At 45.5% G+C, this 16,452-nt stretch overlaps 2 protein-coding genes across 4 annotated transcripts in view; both read left to right on the top strand.

The window, feature by feature from the left end:
- The first annotated feature begins 3,215 nt into the window (after positions 1 to 3,215).
- Positions 3,216 to 10,847, top strand: APOF (apolipoprotein F). 2 transcript variants are annotated; one of them, XM_019668989.1, is made up of 2 exons: positions 3,216 to 3,299; positions 9,844 to 10,847. In XM_019668989.1, the coding sequence occupies exon 2, from the start codon at positions 9,861 to 9,863 to the stop codon at positions 10,767 to 10,769; it is 909 nt and encodes a 302-aa protein (XP_019524534.1). In that variant the 5' UTR covers positions 3,216 to 3,299; positions 9,844 to 9,860; the 3' UTR covers positions 10,770 to 10,847. The 2 variants fall into 2 exon arrangements, with proteins under 2 accessions (XP_019524534.1, XP_019524535.1); XM_019668990.1 differs by having other exon boundaries at positions 3,235 to 3,325.
- Positions 10,848 to 11,468: 621 nt separating this feature from the next.
- Positions 11,469 to 16,452, top strand: part of STAT2 (signal transducer and activator of transcription 2) — a 13,994-nt gene continuing 9,010 nt past the window's right edge. For both annotated transcript variants that reach the window (XM_019669151.1, XM_019669150.1), the window contains exons 1-8: positions 11,469 to 11,670; positions 13,466 to 13,609; positions 13,775 to 13,928; positions 14,250 to 14,345; positions 14,519 to 14,608; positions 14,698 to 14,773; positions 15,172 to 15,257; positions 15,415 to 15,569. In XM_019669151.1, coding sequence (XP_019524696.1) covers positions 13,479 to 13,609; positions 13,775 to 13,928; positions 14,250 to 14,345; positions 14,519 to 14,608; positions 14,698 to 14,773; positions 15,172 to 15,257; positions 15,415 to 15,569 — 788 coding nt within the window. In that variant the 5' untranslated portion in view covers positions 11,469 to 11,670; positions 13,466 to 13,478. The remainder of the gene's footprint in view (positions 11,671 to 13,465; positions 13,610 to 13,774; positions 13,929 to 14,249; positions 14,346 to 14,518; positions 14,609 to 14,697; positions 14,774 to 15,171; positions 15,258 to 15,414; positions 15,570 to 16,452) is intronic.

The following is a 16,452-nucleotide window of genomic DNA, read 5'->3' as shown; positions in this document are numbered from 1 at the left end:
AATTTCTTCTAGTTTCACTTAACTATAGACCATTTACTTTGATTAGGCACAAGAAATATTGCTGTCTTTTTCCATTTATTTACCCAGTACTTTTCAAATACAGTAATACCTTGGTTTGCGAGCATAAATCGTTCCGGAAACAAACTACTCATATTGCAAGACATCGCTCATTTACCACATTAAAATGTTTTAGAAATGTTTGCTCATCTTGCGGGACACTCACAAACCAAGTTACTCACAATCCAAGGTTTTACTGTATTTAAATAAGAAGAGAAATAAAAAGCTATTCATATATATTTGAATCACAGCCATCTGATTTCTCCTCTGTGTCTCCCTGGGTCTGTGTCTTGAACTAGAATGAAAATGTAGGAGGAAGAGGTAGATACTGTCAAAAGAAAATTGTGTCATGCTATTGTGTCTGATCACTGGACAAGCTCTGATCAGTCAGTACATGTGTCTAGGAAGAAGAGGCCTCGGTGGAATTAGAAATGTAAGAGATTAATTGGAGGAAATGCCTTTGAAAGATAAAGGGGAGATAGAACAGGCATGGATTGGGAGAGTATAGCAGGATAACAGACACCTATGAAAGGAGAAAGGGAAAAATTTTAGTGCTGTTCTCAAAATCTTGGCCAGGCTGGTAGTGAGCCCCAAGCAACGATTACTTGATTGAGAAGTCTCATATCTGGCAGGCGTGGGCTGGCCCTAGCACCTTCCACCAGTCATTGGCTCAGAGCAATCTGGAGAGAGTGATGTTGGTGTGAACACAGCAGAAGATCCTAAGGAGTAGAAGCCTAAGGCTGTCAGCTGAATAGCCTCCTCATTACATGTTCTCTCGAAGGGGCATCTGAGTAGAACACAGTACAAATATGAAAATATTTGCCACAGTTGGGTCCCTTACTGATCACAGAGGCAAGAAGCCATTCCATTTGTTTCCCTCCCATGAGGCAGCACTGGGAGTGGAAAAACCTACTAGGAAGGCTCACATCTCACTAAGTGGCAATCTGGTGTTCTTATATTTAAGTAGAAAGTGGAGCAGAGGAAGTTCCTGGTAACCTGGGAATAGGAGAGGCCAAGTAGGATTATTTGGGTTCCATCTCCCCCTCATTTCATGGGTCCTGACCTAAAAGTTACAGAAGCCTGGAGGTGATGGATGAATGAAGCAGTCTTTTCTAACTCCCACTCCAGCAGCACTCTGATCCTATACTGCTACATGTTACACCCCATGGCTGCCACTTCATATGGAACACCCAGTGAAGGCCCTGATGTCCTTTCTCTCATCACTAGGGTCCCAGCCACCCTCTGCAGACCCCTGGTGCTTCCAGACCTGGCTCCTAAAGTTTCTGCCTGGCTTCATCCACATGTCCTCTCTACCCAGGATCTAATAGGCCTGACACTGAGGGAAGCTCCGGAGCAAGCTGACTACCAAATTGACACCTGGCTCTGCAGCTTCAGCTCTAGGCTGGGTGGGATATGTGACAGCCACATAGACCCACACCCATCAGCTGCAAGGAGTCAGGAATGGCAGCAGCACAGGGAGGAAGAGGGCCACATGGTACCTTGGCCTAGGGTACTAATGGAGTTACTTGGATGGCTCCTATTTCAGTGGGAGATCAAGCTGATGGGGAATGGCAGTTAAAAATAGCACCCAAGATTTTTAGGGTAGTGAAAATATTTCGTGCAATACTGTAAAGGCGGATACATCATATGCATTTTGTTTAACTTTTTGCATACAGGATGCAAAGAGTTAAACCCTAATATGAACTATGTACTTAGGTAAATAATAATACATAATGAAAATAATAAAATTTTAAAATAATATAATTGTAACAAATGTACCACACTGATGTAAGATGCTAATAATAGGGAAAACTGAAGGCTTGGTGGAAAGGGAATATTTGGGGACTATCTATACTTTCTGCTCAATTTTTCTGTAAACCTAAAACTACTCTAAAAAATAAACTATTAATTAAAATAAACCCCCCAAAAACCCAGCACCCAAGAAGTGACAACTGATGGGAATAGGTGGAAGATGTGGGCTGGAACAAAGGTAGGAAGTCTAATTAGGGGGACATGCCTTTGTCTTCCGCCCTCTGTCATTCCTCAGTTCCGGAGACAAACTCCCCAATACTTTTCTTTTCCCCTACCATAGTTACACAGTCTTCCCCTGTCATTCCCAAGGAACTAGAGTTGGAAATTCAAGGAATTTCAACAAAAAGGCATTTTTTTCATATTGAGGTTGATGACACCAACTGACGAACTAGAGGTGGAGATGGGCCCCATTATGGATGGTGAACTCAAGTCAGAAATGGGAGAATCTGAAGGATCCAAAGCTTCCCTGGGCTGTACAAAAGCAATAGTCTTGAGGTACCCCATGGATTTTGGATCCAGGAATTTCAGGCAACAGCGTTGGATGCCTCTAGATCCAGTTCTCCCAATTTTTTGGAATGTGTAGCTCCAAGGATTTACGCCTCTTGTTCTAGAAACCCTTTTAATTTTTTTTTCTGATTTCTTCTTGCTTGTTAGGGGCCCCTCCTGGCACTGAGAGGAGTAAGATAGGAGGAGGAACCAAGGGCCCCTTTGGCTGTCTCCCGGAAGTAGGTTACAGCACCAGAAAGGAAACTGTATGGCACAGTGATTTATGAACCTTTGTACCAGTTTTAGGCACCATATGCTATCATTTCCTATTTTCCAGACTGCAGTTTCTCATCTAGATCCCTAGATGAGAAATGAAACCTAATTCCTATGGTTTTGATATAGGCTTAGAAAGAGGTACTATCATGGTAATGAATGTGTTTAATTAGGGTATTACACTGGAATTAAGGTAAAAACTGGAAAGTTGCTCTGATTTGGTCTGACTTGCCAGTAGGTTCTATTTTCCCATTCCCCTAGCTGATAAGATCATTGAAAAAAAACTATTTTGAGGTCTCGTACCCAGAAATCCTTGGTATCCCTGCCTTTCACCTCTGCTGCCCTAGAAGACACAGGAATTTTTCCTGATATAAGTTAAGGTCTAGAGAAATCCTTAGGGTGATAGAGACATGGGACAAGAAAAGCATTAGCCACAAAGAGGAAGACCTGTTTGTCAGCATGGGGCAAAGGTGAGGAGGATAAAGCCTGAGCCTGGAAAAGGTGGATAAATATTTGTGAATGTTACGTCCTCACTGTTTTCAGTGGGGTCAACATTTTTGGCTTGGGTAAAAGGTGAGATCTAGAAAACAGTCATTCTGATGACAGAAGCACCAAGGCAAAGGACGTGTCCGGACTATCTTGTTCCTCTGGCTTGTTTCTTTCCGGAGCAGGTGAGGATCACCCAAAGCCTGTGAGGGTGAGGATGAAGCTATATCCAGGGTAATTGAAGTTTTCAAGGGCTAAGACACGTCCTATCTCTGACCAGTCTTGGTGTCTTGTCTTTCCCCACTTCCCAACCTGAGCATTGCTTCTTTCCAGCAGGGCTGTTTCTACTGAAACAAGGTAGCATGATCCAGTCTGTGCTGCTCCTTTGCTGTATTTTGCTGTCCCCAGTGGCTGCCTTTCCAAGAAATGCCCAGAAAGGAGCCCTGATCTCCCAGCCATCTTTCACAGAAACACACTCTGAACACACCCTCCAACCAGCATCCTCTCCCAGATTCCAAGACCTGTTAGGATCTCTTGCACACAGCCCCCTCCTTAGCCCCTCTGCCTGAGTACCTCTCCACCTTAGCTCTCAGTTGGCTGCCCAACTGAGGCCCACGTCCTGCAGCTTCAGCTTGTTAGAATGGGAGGAAAAGACACCGTTGAAACCCTCATTCATGGGTATAAAAAGCACAACGAGGAGGAAGAGATTGGCGATACTAAGGTCATTTGGGGGGATCTGCAGGGGGACTTTGATGGGTCCAGCGCTGTTACCTTCCCTGAGGCATGTAGGCATGAATGTAGGTGGGTGCTCTATGAAATGGGAGAGCTGATGGTTGAATATGCTGAGAAGCTTCCCTCCACTGATCTAGTAACAGAGTTCAAGACTGCTGCCATCAGTGTCACCCAGATGTGCATAGATGAGCCTTGGAAGCAATAGGCAAACAGCTGATGAAAAGCCCTGAAACAGATCCTCACAATGACTTGGGAAGATCAGTTATACTTTTGTCAGGCATTCCGCAACCATTCTGATAACAGTGTACTGGGCTTGATAGAGAAACAATCAGACATTTAAAATAGGAAAGGCCTTCCAGGTACCATGTTTCTTTTCTAAAATGTCTGATAGGATTATGTGTGGAGTTGGGCACAATGGGTAGTTAAAAGTGTTGGGGACAGTTTAGGGCGGAAGAATGCTATTCATCTAATCCTAGTGCTGAAAGACGAGTAACCGGAGTCAGCTTGGTCCCCTAGCAGGTCTAGCCCCTAGTCTCCCAATTTCTTTCAGTTGTCAAATATTGTGGATTAATTAAATACTAGGTATGAAGGATATTTTAATCTTTTCCCATTCATGTACTCTCTGCTTTCTAATTCTCAACTGGATGCTCTAGCTTTCTTTTTTTTCTTTTTCTTTTTTTTTAGATTTTATTGGGGAATTGGGGAAGGGAACAGTGTTGGGGAATTGGGGAAGGGAACAGTGTTGGGGAATTGGGGAAGGGGAACATTGTGTTTTTCCAGTACCCATCAGCTCCAAGCCAAGTTGTCCTTCAATCTTAGTTGTGGAGGGCGCAAGCTCAGTTCCAAGTCCAGTCGCCACTTTCAGTCTAGTCGCGGGGGGAGGGGGGTAGCCCACCATCCCATGTGGGAGTCAAACCGGCAACCTTGTTAAGAGCACGCACTCTCACCAGCTGAGCCATCCAGCTGCCCTTTGACAGCTCAGCTTGGGCGCAGCTCACTGGCCCATGTGGGAATCCAACCGGCAACCCTGTTGCTCAGAGCTCATGCTCTTAACCAACTGTGCCACCCAGCCAGCTCTGCCGTAGCTTTCTTATTTTAATTTTTAAACTGAAAAGATAAAAAGTTGCTTCTATGTCAGAATCACAGTTATCTGATCTCTCTTAACTCTGGGTCTCTGTGGCTTTTGTGAGCTAGAGATGGAATGTGGTAGGGACATACAGGAAATGCCAGTGTCATTTGAGACTGAGTATGTGACAGGGGAACAAGATGTGAGCAATCAGTACAAATGGCCAAACGTTTGCAGAGGTCATGTTCCTTATTATCAGGGAAAGCAACCATCTCGCCTCCTAATGGGACAGAGAACTGGACAATGGGTCTGCTTCTACCAGAGCAGTTTCCTTTTGCACTGACAGAATTGTGTGGTAATTTAGGACCTCATAACTGCGTAGAAGTGAAGTAGAAGTCCCTGGTGATCTGGAATGGGGAGACCAAGAAGAGCAATCGAGTCCTGTTTTCCATTCCCTGGCCCCAAACTTATAAGGAACAGAGGCTGGGAGTTGATGGGTGAGATGTCCTGTAACTGAGCCTTAAGCTCCTTCAGACTACAGCCCAAGGGAAACAGTCTGAGTGTTATCTTCCATTCTAGCATCATCTGATTGAGCTAGGCATCACCTGAGAGCCATCATGACCTGCTCCTTTACTGCCTCCCCTTTCACCCCATGGTTGCCATTTCTTGTGGAGTCCAGAAAAAGACTTTGGTGCCTTTTGCCTCATCTCTGGGGATCCAACCACCCTCTGCAGGCTCTTGGTTCTGCCAGACCCTGCTCCCAAAGTCCTTGCCTGGCCTCACCCACTTGGTTCTCTACCAAGGATCCTTTGATAGGTTCAACACTGAGGATTTCCCTGGAGCAAGCTGACCCCCAGCCTGCTTCCTAGACCCTGCAGCTTCATGTTTATAGGCTGGGCCATGTGAATAGCCATGCTGGTTTTCTTTGACTAGACACCCAGACAGTAGCACAGGGAAGGGCTTCCCAGGGGAGGCTCTGGTCTCTGTTCTGCAGCTAATAGGCAGGGTTTAACTTGATACAGGGAGAGCAAGATGTGCCTTCTCTATCCTAGACTGTTGGCATGAGCAAGAGCAGCATGTGTACAATGTGGTCCATCTGTTGCCAGGAGTGGGAATCTATTACAAACTCAGGCATAGCTTTGTACTCTGCTGCTCAGAACTACTCCAGTAAACCCAAGGAATGAGGCAGAGTTGGTGTCATAGACCCAGGCCTTCTGATGATCCTGCTGAGGTTCTCAGGGGGACCCATGGGCTACTGGTGAGCACAGTGCCTAAACCTGCAGTGAAGGCTGGGGTTCAGCAGCTGATCCAGTATTACTATGAGAAAGAGTAAAATACTCTGTCAGAAATCAGGGAAGAGGGCTTAAGAGGCTTCTTATATGTGAATCACCCAGGGGTGACAAACAACAACCATGTTCTCAGGGCAAGACTTCTGAAGAAATGACTTGGCTCCCTATGCATTGTGGGCCTTATTCAAGGTCCATGACTTATATACTGTTCCCAGAAGTCTTGTGCTTTATAAAAAGGGGTTATGCATGAATATGCATAAATTCTTGACAAACCTGTGGTGTTCAAAATCTAAATATCTAGCCCAATATTCGTAAGATAGGCAGTATTTAAAAACTGAATAATTAAAAATTATCACCAACTCCTTTGTCCTAATCCTCAGATATGAAATGGAATATTCAGCTATGATTATGTCAGCCTGTCATCCATGCTGGTGAAGAGAATCCTCTCACCTCAAAAGAGATTTTTTAGGGCTGGCCGAGTGGCTCAGTTGGTTAAGAGCTCACTCAAAAGTGTGAGTGCTGAGCAACAGGGTCGCCGGTTCAATTCCCAGGCTGAGCTGAGCTGCCAACAGGTGGCAGGATGGCTCAGCTAAAAAAAAAATTTTTTCCCCTTCATAATAAAATCACGTGACTCCTTAAATCGCATATATGCTTGCTTTATTCTGTTAGGCTCTGGGTACTACAATAAGTTTAGATTTCTCAAAGATCCGATGGCCCTAGAGTGAGAATGCTGCACAGTCAAGCAGGCCTTTCACAGATATGCGAATCCACACATTGAAAATGTGTGGTGACAAAGAGGTGACAAAAATCTTACCAGTCCTTGTTGAAATTCCAGGTGGTTCAAATGAGGATGATCCTCTGATTAAGGTAGGGAAGAGGGACCTGGGGCGTATTCAAATGAAGTCAATTATAACCTTAAGGGTTTTATAACTTCTTCCACAATTTCTAGATCACAGCACTTGATGGGAGATGATAGAAACATGCTTTCCAATATTGTGGACATTAGCCCAATATGTCTACTGAGCATCTGAAATGTGGATGGTGTGACTGAGGAACTGAATTCTTTCTTTCCATATTTTAAATTATTCATAGTTTTTATTCTTGGTATTACATGATAATGTCACTAGGTGTTATGGACTGAATTGTGTAACCCTCAAAATTCATAGGTTGAAGCCCTAACCCCAAATGTGACTCTGTTTGGAGAGAAGGCCTTTAAGAAGGTAATTAAGGTTAAATAAGGTCATAAGAGTGCACCCTAATCCAATGGAACTGCTGTCCTATAAGAAGTGGAAGAGACCCCAGAGTGCGTATGCACAGAGGAAGGCCATGTGAGGGCATAGTGAAAAGGCAGCCATCTGCAAGCCAAGGAAAGAAGCCTCAGAACTAAACAAACCTGCCAACAAGTCTTGATTTTGGTCTCCACATTGTGAGAAAAATTCCTGTTGTTTAAATGACCCATTCTGTGGTATTTTGTTATGGCAACTCTGGCAGACTAATACACTAAATATGGGTCGGGGGGAGGGAGTTGTATTTTTTTCCATTTATTTTCTGGTATACTCTGAGTCTACTCAATCTGGAAATTTTTTTCTTCTTCATTCTAAAAAAAATCTTTTAAGTAAAAAACATTTACTTCCTTTTTGTAGTTTAGTTTTTTAATTGTGGTAAAAAGCAAAACAAAACACATAACAAAATTTTCCATCCTAACCCTTTCAGAGTATACAATGCAGTAGTGTTAAGCATATTCACATTGTGCAAACATTTCAAGAAATTTTTCATCTTGCAAACTAAAACTCTATACCAATTAAACAACTCTCTGTTTCCTCCTCCCCTCAGCTCCTGGTAACCACCCTTCTACTTTCTGTTTCTATGAATTTGACTACTCTAAATTCTGTCAATGCAATTTCCTTGTTATCACTGACTGACACTCCTGCAGCACCCATCATGCTAGTCTTTCTCTCTCCAATCTCCCCTTCCACTAAGTCCATCCATGCTGTTCCCTGAGTTATCTTTCAAAATATCGTTTTGATTATATCACTCCCCTGTCCAGAGCACTTGATGGTTTCCCACTGTTTGTAGAACAGAGGCCAGAGCCTCTGAGTGGTGTGCCTGGCCTTGGCCAGACTTGGCAGCCTCACAGCCACACCATCCACACACCTACTTGACACCATAGTCAGCCTCATCTTGGACTACTTTCCATCCTCCAAAATCAGGCTTTTTTCATGCCTCTAAATGGTTAATCATGTCAGTTCCTCTACTGGAAGGCTCTAAACACACACACACAACACCCCACCTGTCTTCAGAGTCAGCTCAATTGGCGCCTCTTTTGAGGTGCTCTGGAGGCAATACTAAGGTCATTCTGAGGGATCTGGGGGGACTTGCAGGGGAGCTTGGATAAATCCAACACTCAGTTACTCACCCTGAGGAATGTGTATTGATGGTGGTGAATACAGGGGTGGCTGATCTAGCAATTAGCCCAGATGGTGATTGAGTTTGCTGAGAAGCCATCTCCCATGTTGCTGGTGAAACAATTTAAAGCTTTTACTGTCAACATAGAACTTCAGGTATGAACATGTTGAAGAATTAGGCAAAAAGCTGAAGAAAAACCCAAGTTAAGAGCTTTTCAGTGTCTATGGATGATGACAATATAATTTATCAAATGTTCCACAGTTCTCTGAGGTGCTTAATGGGAAATTGGTTCAGGAATTTGTCCAGGTTTACTTTAGATATTCAATGCCGCCTAGGCAACAAGCCTCCTTTCCCAGGACTATGTTCAAGGATGGGATATGGTAAGTAGTTAGATGTGTTGGAGACCACTTAGGTCAGAAGTATGTTCTGTATTTCATCCCAGTGCTAAGACACGCGTGCAACTGGTATTAGCCTTGCCCGTCTCTGCTTAGTAATTCTCAGTCCCCATTTCTTATTCCATTTTCCCTTTTCTTTCTTTAACTTGTCATATACTACTGTGCATGTAATATGTTCTGCATGAGCAGTATTTTAACCTTTTCTCATTCATCTACCTTGTACTAAAACCCCAACTACACACTATAGCTTGCTAATTTACTTTTTAAACTGAAAAGAGAAATTTTAAAAGAGCAAATAATAAACATCTAATCTCTTCTGATTCTGAGTTTCTTGGATCCTATCATGAGCTAGAGTGAGAACATGGTGGGACCTGTAGGAAATGCCAAAGAACAAGATCTTAGGTATTGAGGTCAAGTGTGTGACAAGGGGACAAGGTTTGAGCAGCCAATACAAATGGACAAATATTTGCAGAGGTTACATATCTTATTGATCATAGGGGAAAGCAAATGTGTTTCCCCTATGGAACAGAGAAGTGGGCAGCATGGGATCAAGCAGCTACCAAACCTATCAAGGCCGTCTTACTTCTCAATGACTGGACTGTGTGGTAATTTGGGGCCCCCTATAAAGGGGTTGAAATAAAGCAGAGGAAGTCCCAGGTAAACTGAAGATAGAGAAGGCCAGTGGGAACAATTGAGTTGCATTTCCTGTCTCTTAGGCCTTTACCTAAAAAGAGCAGAAGCTTAGAGGAGATGGATGAGGTGTGCCCTGAGTCCTGGGTTCCTTTCAGAATATATCCCTTATGGAAATGGTTTGTATGTTTCTGGTTTTTCCCCTCTCCAGCATACTCTGGTCCAGACATGGGTGGCCTCAGATACCTCATGATACCAATTGAGCTGCTGCTTTACTACCTCCTGCTGTATCCTATGGATGCTATTTCTTATGGAAACCAGACAAATATCCTGATGCACCTTCCTTCATCCTTGGAATCCTGGCCACCTTCCTCAAACCCCTTGACCTGCCAGACCCTGCTCCCAAAGTCCCTGCCTGGCTATACCCATATGGCCCCTCTACCCAAGTTCCTGATAGGCCTGCCATTGATGATTGCACTGAAGGAAGCTGGCTGCCATGCTGATGTACAGGCCCTGCAGCGTCAGCTTTTCCGCCTGGGTGGTGTAAAGGCTACACAGGTCCTCTTCCGACATCTTCAAGGGCTGGAGCAGGGCAGAAGCACAGGGAGGGGAGTGTCAGTGGATGCCCTGGCCTCCGCTTTGCAGCTGTTGGCCAGGGAGCAGCAAGATCCAGAGAGGGCCCGACGCTCCCTCCCCAATAAGGACTGCGAGTATGAGCAGGAACAGTACGTGCACAATATAGTCCAGTGGTTGCCAGGAGTGGGAACCTTCTACGACCTGGGCACAGCTTTGTATTATGCTGCTCAGAACTGCTTGGACAAGGCCAAGCAACGAGGCCAACAGGGGGCCATAGATTTGGGTTATGACCTTCTGATGACCATGACTGGAATGTCAGGGGGGCCCTTGGGAGTAGTGGTCAGCACTGCCCTTAAACCTGCAGTGAAGGCTGGGGTTCAACGGTTGATCCAGTATTACCATGAGAAAGAGGCAAACATCCCTCCACCAGAGACCAGTGAGGAAAGCTTGGGCAGCACCCCAAATATAAGTGACATAGCAGAAACAACTACCATTGCCCCTTTGGTGTCAGAAATAGCAAATTCAACTTCTTACTGGGAAGCCCTTCTTCAAGAGCTATAACGTAGATCCTGGGGTTGGGAGTTTGGGGATATAAAAGGTGGTAAACACAGAATGAATAAATCAAATATTCTGACAGACTATGTGTGTGTGTGTTCAGAATCCAAGTCTTTGATTTGTTATCGAAGGCGGTGCTGTAAAATGTAGGAATTTTAAAGTTTGGGGTTTGGAATCAGAGGTTTGGTTTGAATCCAGGCTCCACTTGTTAAAGCCTCAGTGATGGTTGACTAGTAATTTAACTTCTTTCTCCACGCTCAGTTTTTAAAATTTCTAAAGTAGGGATAATGATTTTCACCTCAATGTAGTTTGTGGAAATTACAAACGGTACAATGAACCTAAAGCGCTTACTTAGCACGTACCATCAATAAACAGTTTTTATTTTGATATTACTTCAGCCCTCCCCTTCCTATCCCAAAGTGTCGAAATTCCGGTCCCACCTCTTCTGAAGGAGCCCTAAGTGCTTCCACGGTCCTGAGCTAGTCTCGGTTCTGTGGTTGTAGAACGGGTTCTCGGAAATCAGCAGTTTCAGGCCTGAGGTGCCCTATTAATTGGACTCCTCCCTCCGCAGTTATGGGGCGGGGCTTACTTGAGCTGTCCCACCAATCGCTGGAGCTGGAGATGCGGCTTCCGCTCCGCTTGTCCCGCCCCGCGGGGAGGGAGGAGTTGTGGCGGCGCCAATGAGCTCACAGCCTGGAGAAGAGCTTGGCCAGTGTCGGGGTGCGGGGCTGGGAATGGCGACCTCCGAGGTTCAGCTGCCAACTCAAGCCCGCTACAAGGGGGCGGGCGCAAGGGGCGGGACGAAGCCCAGGGCGGGGCGAGGGACGCTGGTGCCATAGCTCCCGCTGAGGAACCGAAGCCTAGACCTGAGCCACCGGAGGGAGCGAGGACTGAGACCCCCAACCAGGTACCCACCCTTAGAGGGCACGCGAGGGTTGGGGGTGGAGGCGCGAGTTCCTCCCTGGCAAGGGTGGCAGACCCCGGGGGCTGTGCCCCGGAGGGGTCAACCTGTGTCCCCAGGTTGAAATAGCTGTCTCCTGCTGCATCCTGGATCCAAACCCCCTCCAGTCCAGCCTAGTTGCCCAACCCTAATGCCCCCCTTCCAAAATTTCCCTGCAGTCTCCGAGATTCGGAAGTTGGCATTGTTGCATTGATTCAGTCTGTTAGCCAACGCAGCTACCCTCTGGTCTGTGTAATTTTTGATCTTCGTAAAAGTTTATTTCAGAACAACTTTTTGAACACAAAATACGTGCCTAAGAGAATGAGGGATAACTGGAGAAGAACCTGTTATGTTTACAATCTCAAATGTTTACAATCCATTTGAAAAGACCAGATTTGTTTCTTTCGTTGTTTGTTTGTTTTTACATTTAAACCTCAAAGTTTACTTGCTGCCTTACTCTTTTAATACCAACTGATTAGTTCCTTAAGAACTGGGGCCTCGTCATTTGTTTCTTAAAACCAACACAGGTACATAGCATAGTTTTAAATGTCAAGCGCTACTAAAACTGTTAAGTTGGAAAATAAGAGACCCAGCCATCCTTTCCTTCCCCTCTTCCTACTTACCAGGGGTAGAAAGGCAGCTCATAATTATTCATACTAGTGGAAAAGAACCTCTCCCATCGCAAACATTTTTCTTTGATTTCTAATAAAATCATGTGACCTTTTTTAGACCACAGATGTGCTGTTTATTCTTTTCCGTTAGGTCCAGGCTGCAACAAGAATAAGTTTTAATTTCCTAAATTGACAGATGGCAGTGGATGGGGCAAGGTAGAGAGAAAGATTCTCTGCCCAGCCTACGTGGTGACAGGCAAAAACTAGTTTTGAGTAAAATTTCTGGGTCTCTCACAAAGTTGATAAATCCATGTGAAGAATCAGAGATCAACAGAGGTCATAAAAGTGTCACAACCTTAGGAATTGAGGGACTCCTTGCACAGCATGTAAACATCTTCTAGAATAGAGTTCCTCCTTCCTACATGGAAAACAGTTTATAGGGTGTACCTTATTTCCAAGGAGGTTTCAGTCCCTGATAAAGCTTTGGGGCCAGTAGGGATGATGCTGAAATAAATACTTATGACCCACACTGACTTATTTTATTTACTTATTTGTTTATTTATTTATTTATTCATTTTTTAGCTGAGCCATCCTGCCACCTGTTGGCAGCTCAGCGGTAGCTGAGCTTGGCCGGGAATCAAACCGCTGTTGCTCAGAGCTCGCACTCTTGAGCAAGCTCTTAACCAACTGAGCCACTCGGCCGGCCCACCACACTGACTTTTAAATGCTCCAGCATAAATGAATACAAACACAAACAAATTTAGAGGGAGATAGATTAAATAAAAATGCTAGAAGTATCATTAATGTTTGTTGAGGATTAATGCTGGGTACATGGATGATTCTTGTACTATTCACTCTACTTTGGTGTGTGTTTAAAAATTACCATTAAAACAAAAAGGCCCACATATTGGAGCCATTAAATAGTACACCCTGGAGGAATATATAACAAACTAATAATTTTGGTTACTTCTGGAGAGGAGGGGAAGGTACCAAGATTGGGACTGGGGTCAATCTAGACATTCCCCCCCACCCCTTTTTTCTGTATCCTTTTTTACCTGTATAATTTTAAAATGTTAAATTTTAATAATAATTATGAGACTGTGGATGATGTAGTCCAGTCAAATTTCCAATTGGGAACCTGAATCCTTCAGACTCAGATCCCAAATGGCGCAGTGGGAGGAACTGCAGAATCTTGACAACTCATTTCAAGATCAGTTGCACCAGCTCTACACAAATAGCCTCCTGCCGGTGGATATTCGACAGTACTTGGCTGTCTGGATTGAAGACCAGAACTGGTGAGGCCCTCAGAAAGTTGGGGGGTAGGGTGAGATGAGGAAAGTGGTTTCTTTCTTCAGAGCCCCTGGGATCCTGGAAACACCAAGGGCAGGAAGAGGTTGGAAGGCCTCAAAGACAGTAGCCACCCTGCAGAGATACTAACCTTTGTCATTCCTGTTCCCCAGGCAGGAAGCTGCACTGGGCAGTGATGATTCCAAGGCTAACATGCTATTCTTCCACTTCTTGGACCAACTGAACTATGAGTGTGGCCGCTGCAGCCAGGACCCTGAGTGCTTGTTGCTTCAGCACAACTTGCGAAAATTCTGTCGGGACATTCAGGTACTTGGAGGAGCTGGGAATAACAAAGTAGGAATGGAAGCTGAGTCTAGAGGAATACAGTTTAGGGTATGGAATAGGACCTGGAGATGCAAAGGGATAGGGGCAGATCAGGGGGGACAAAGTTTGGACTTGAAGGATCACCTGCAGAGAGAAGGGCAGTGTTTAGATGACCCTGTTGGGAAGAGGCTAGAGTTTGATGACCAGTGGTGAAAAAGGGAAGGGCTAGGGACCCTGAAGGAGGGGAAAGTACTGGGGTCACTGCTGGGAAGGTTCATTTTAGGCAGTTGAGTTCAATCAATTCTTTCTCTTTTCCTACTGTAGGCCTTGCCCCAGGGCCCTACCCAATTGGCTGCGATGATCTTTAATCTCCTTCTGGAAGAAAAGAAAATTCTGATCCAGTCTCAGAGGGCTCAATTGGTGAGAACAATTTGGTAGTGATATTGAAAGTTCCTGGAGTGGAGACAGATCATGGAAAGGACTCAGGAAATTTATCTCAGAATAAGATCTCCCATAGCCTGTGGTTTAATTTCAGGCCTGCATTTCAGGGATGAAAGGTCAGAGTTGAATGTACTCAGAGCCTCTTATTTCAGGAGCAAGGAGAGCCAGCTCTTGAAGCACCTGTGGAGAGCCAGCAGCATGAGATCGAATCCCGGGTCCTGGAATTAAGGGCGATGATGGAGGTTGGTAGATGTGGCAAGTCAGGGTGGGCAGAACGCAGCCTGCTTCCTCCCACAGACGCAGCCTCATCTGGGTCTCATCCCCACTACAGAAGCTGGTGAAATCCATGAGCCAACTGAAAGACCAGCAGGATGTCTTCTGCTTCCGATACAAGATCCAGAGCTCAGGTAGGAAGCACGCTGAGGGGTAGGAGGAAGACAGGTGCCCACTGGAAGGCCAAGGGTGGAAGAGAGCAAAAGGGAAAAGCCCCAGTAAGCTTTAGTTACACCTCACTAGCTACAGTCCTGCTGCCATGCAAAACTAGAAGCACCAGAGTATGTTGTGGAGGTTGAGCTGGAGGTGTGGCTGAGGGACAGCTAGTGAATGTTGGAGGAAATGCATGGGAAACTGCCATAGCAGATTGAGTGGGCTTCGAAGGCCCAGAGGTGCCTGTCCCTCGCTTGGTTCCCCTTCTTCTCTCTTCAGAATTCCACCCTCCTGACTCTGACTGAGGTCCGAGTCTGGAAGGTGAGGGGAAGGAACCCTAGATCTGAGCACTTGTCTCACTTCTGCTCCTGCCATCCAGCGAGGACACCCTCTTTGGACCCCCATCAGACCAGACAGCAGCAGCTTCTGCAGGAAACTCTCAATGAACTGGACAAAAGAAGAAAGGTGGGAGGCAGAGGACAGAGGGAGTGGGGCAGCAGGGAACTGGGGAAAATGAGGGATCTGAGGGCCCTGGCCTCTTAGCCTTGGCTTCTTGGTCCCTTGTTGGATGGTGGATAGTGATGGTGAGAGGTGCTCAGCACTCACTTTATTTTTTTCCTAGGAGGTGCTTGATGCCTCCAAAGCACTGCTAGGCCGATTCACCACCCTAATCGATCTACTGCTGCCCCAGTTGGAGGACTGGAAAGTCCAGCAGCAGAAGGCCTGCATTGGAGCCCCTGTGGATGGAGGGTTGGAACTTTTCCAGCTAGAGAAGTGGTGAGAGGCACCTCCCCACCCTCATGCTCACTCAGCCCTAGTCCTAGCCATCCCCCTGTGCTTTGTAAGTTGCAGTGCCCCGTGTAGGGCAAGAGGTATTATTGCTCTCCTTAACCTCTGCTCCCCAGAATGAGCCCAGTTCCCTTATCTGACTACAGCTACACTCTGCTCTTCAACCTCACTACCAGGGAAGCCCAGAGCCCTTTCTTTTTAATCGCCTGAGAAATATATTTTCTACTTATTTTGAGGGGGAATGAATATAAAGCAAAAAGAAAGAAAAAGAAAATTACAGGGCCAGCCAATGGCTCAGTTGGTTAAGAGCTCGCTCAAGAGTGCCAGCTCTGAGCAGCAGGGTCGCAGGTTCAACTTCTGGCCCGAGCTGAGCTGCCAACAGGTGGCAGGATGGCTCAGCTAAAAAAAAAAAAAAGAAAAGAAAAAACTTATTTAGCTACTGTAATACTGTTAAACAAAAATTGAATTATACTGTTTGTTCATATTTTGAGACATATGGGCTTGTTTTTTTTCTTAAACTTAGCAGTATGTTATAATATTTACCCATGTTACTTTTTTTTTAAAGATTGTATACTTTTTTTTTTAAAGATTGTATTGGGGAATTGGGGGAGGGGAACAGCGTTGGAGAATCGGGGAAGGGGAACAGACAAGTTGCTGTCCTTTTGTTCTTCAGTCTAGTTGTGGAGGACATCACTTCACTGACCCATGTTGGTATTATCATTGCGCTCTTCCCGGGTGAGGCAGATCGGTCGCTGGCCTCTGGACGGCCGCTCACGGCGGCTCTTGGCAGCACACACTGGCTGCCAGCCACTCACACTGGCTGCTGGCCACACACGGTAACTTATGGCAGCCCACTGCAGCTTCACTGCAG

This window comes from Hipposideros armiger, unplaced genomic scaffold, assembly GCF_001890085.2.
Source record: "Hipposideros armiger isolate ML-2016 unplaced genomic scaffold, ASM189008v1 scaffold_548, whole genome shotgun sequence".
In the NCBI taxonomy this organism is placed as follows: domain Eukaryota; kingdom Metazoa; phylum Chordata; class Mammalia; order Chiroptera; family Hipposideridae; genus Hipposideros; species Hipposideros armiger.
This window is presented reverse-complemented; position numbering and strand designations above follow the sequence as displayed.

Excerpts from the sequence above, each read along its gene's own strand:
- APOF (XM_019668989.1), top strand. The coding sequence starts at position 9,861 with ATGGGTGGCCTCAGATACCTCATGATACCAATTGAGCTGCTGCTTTAC.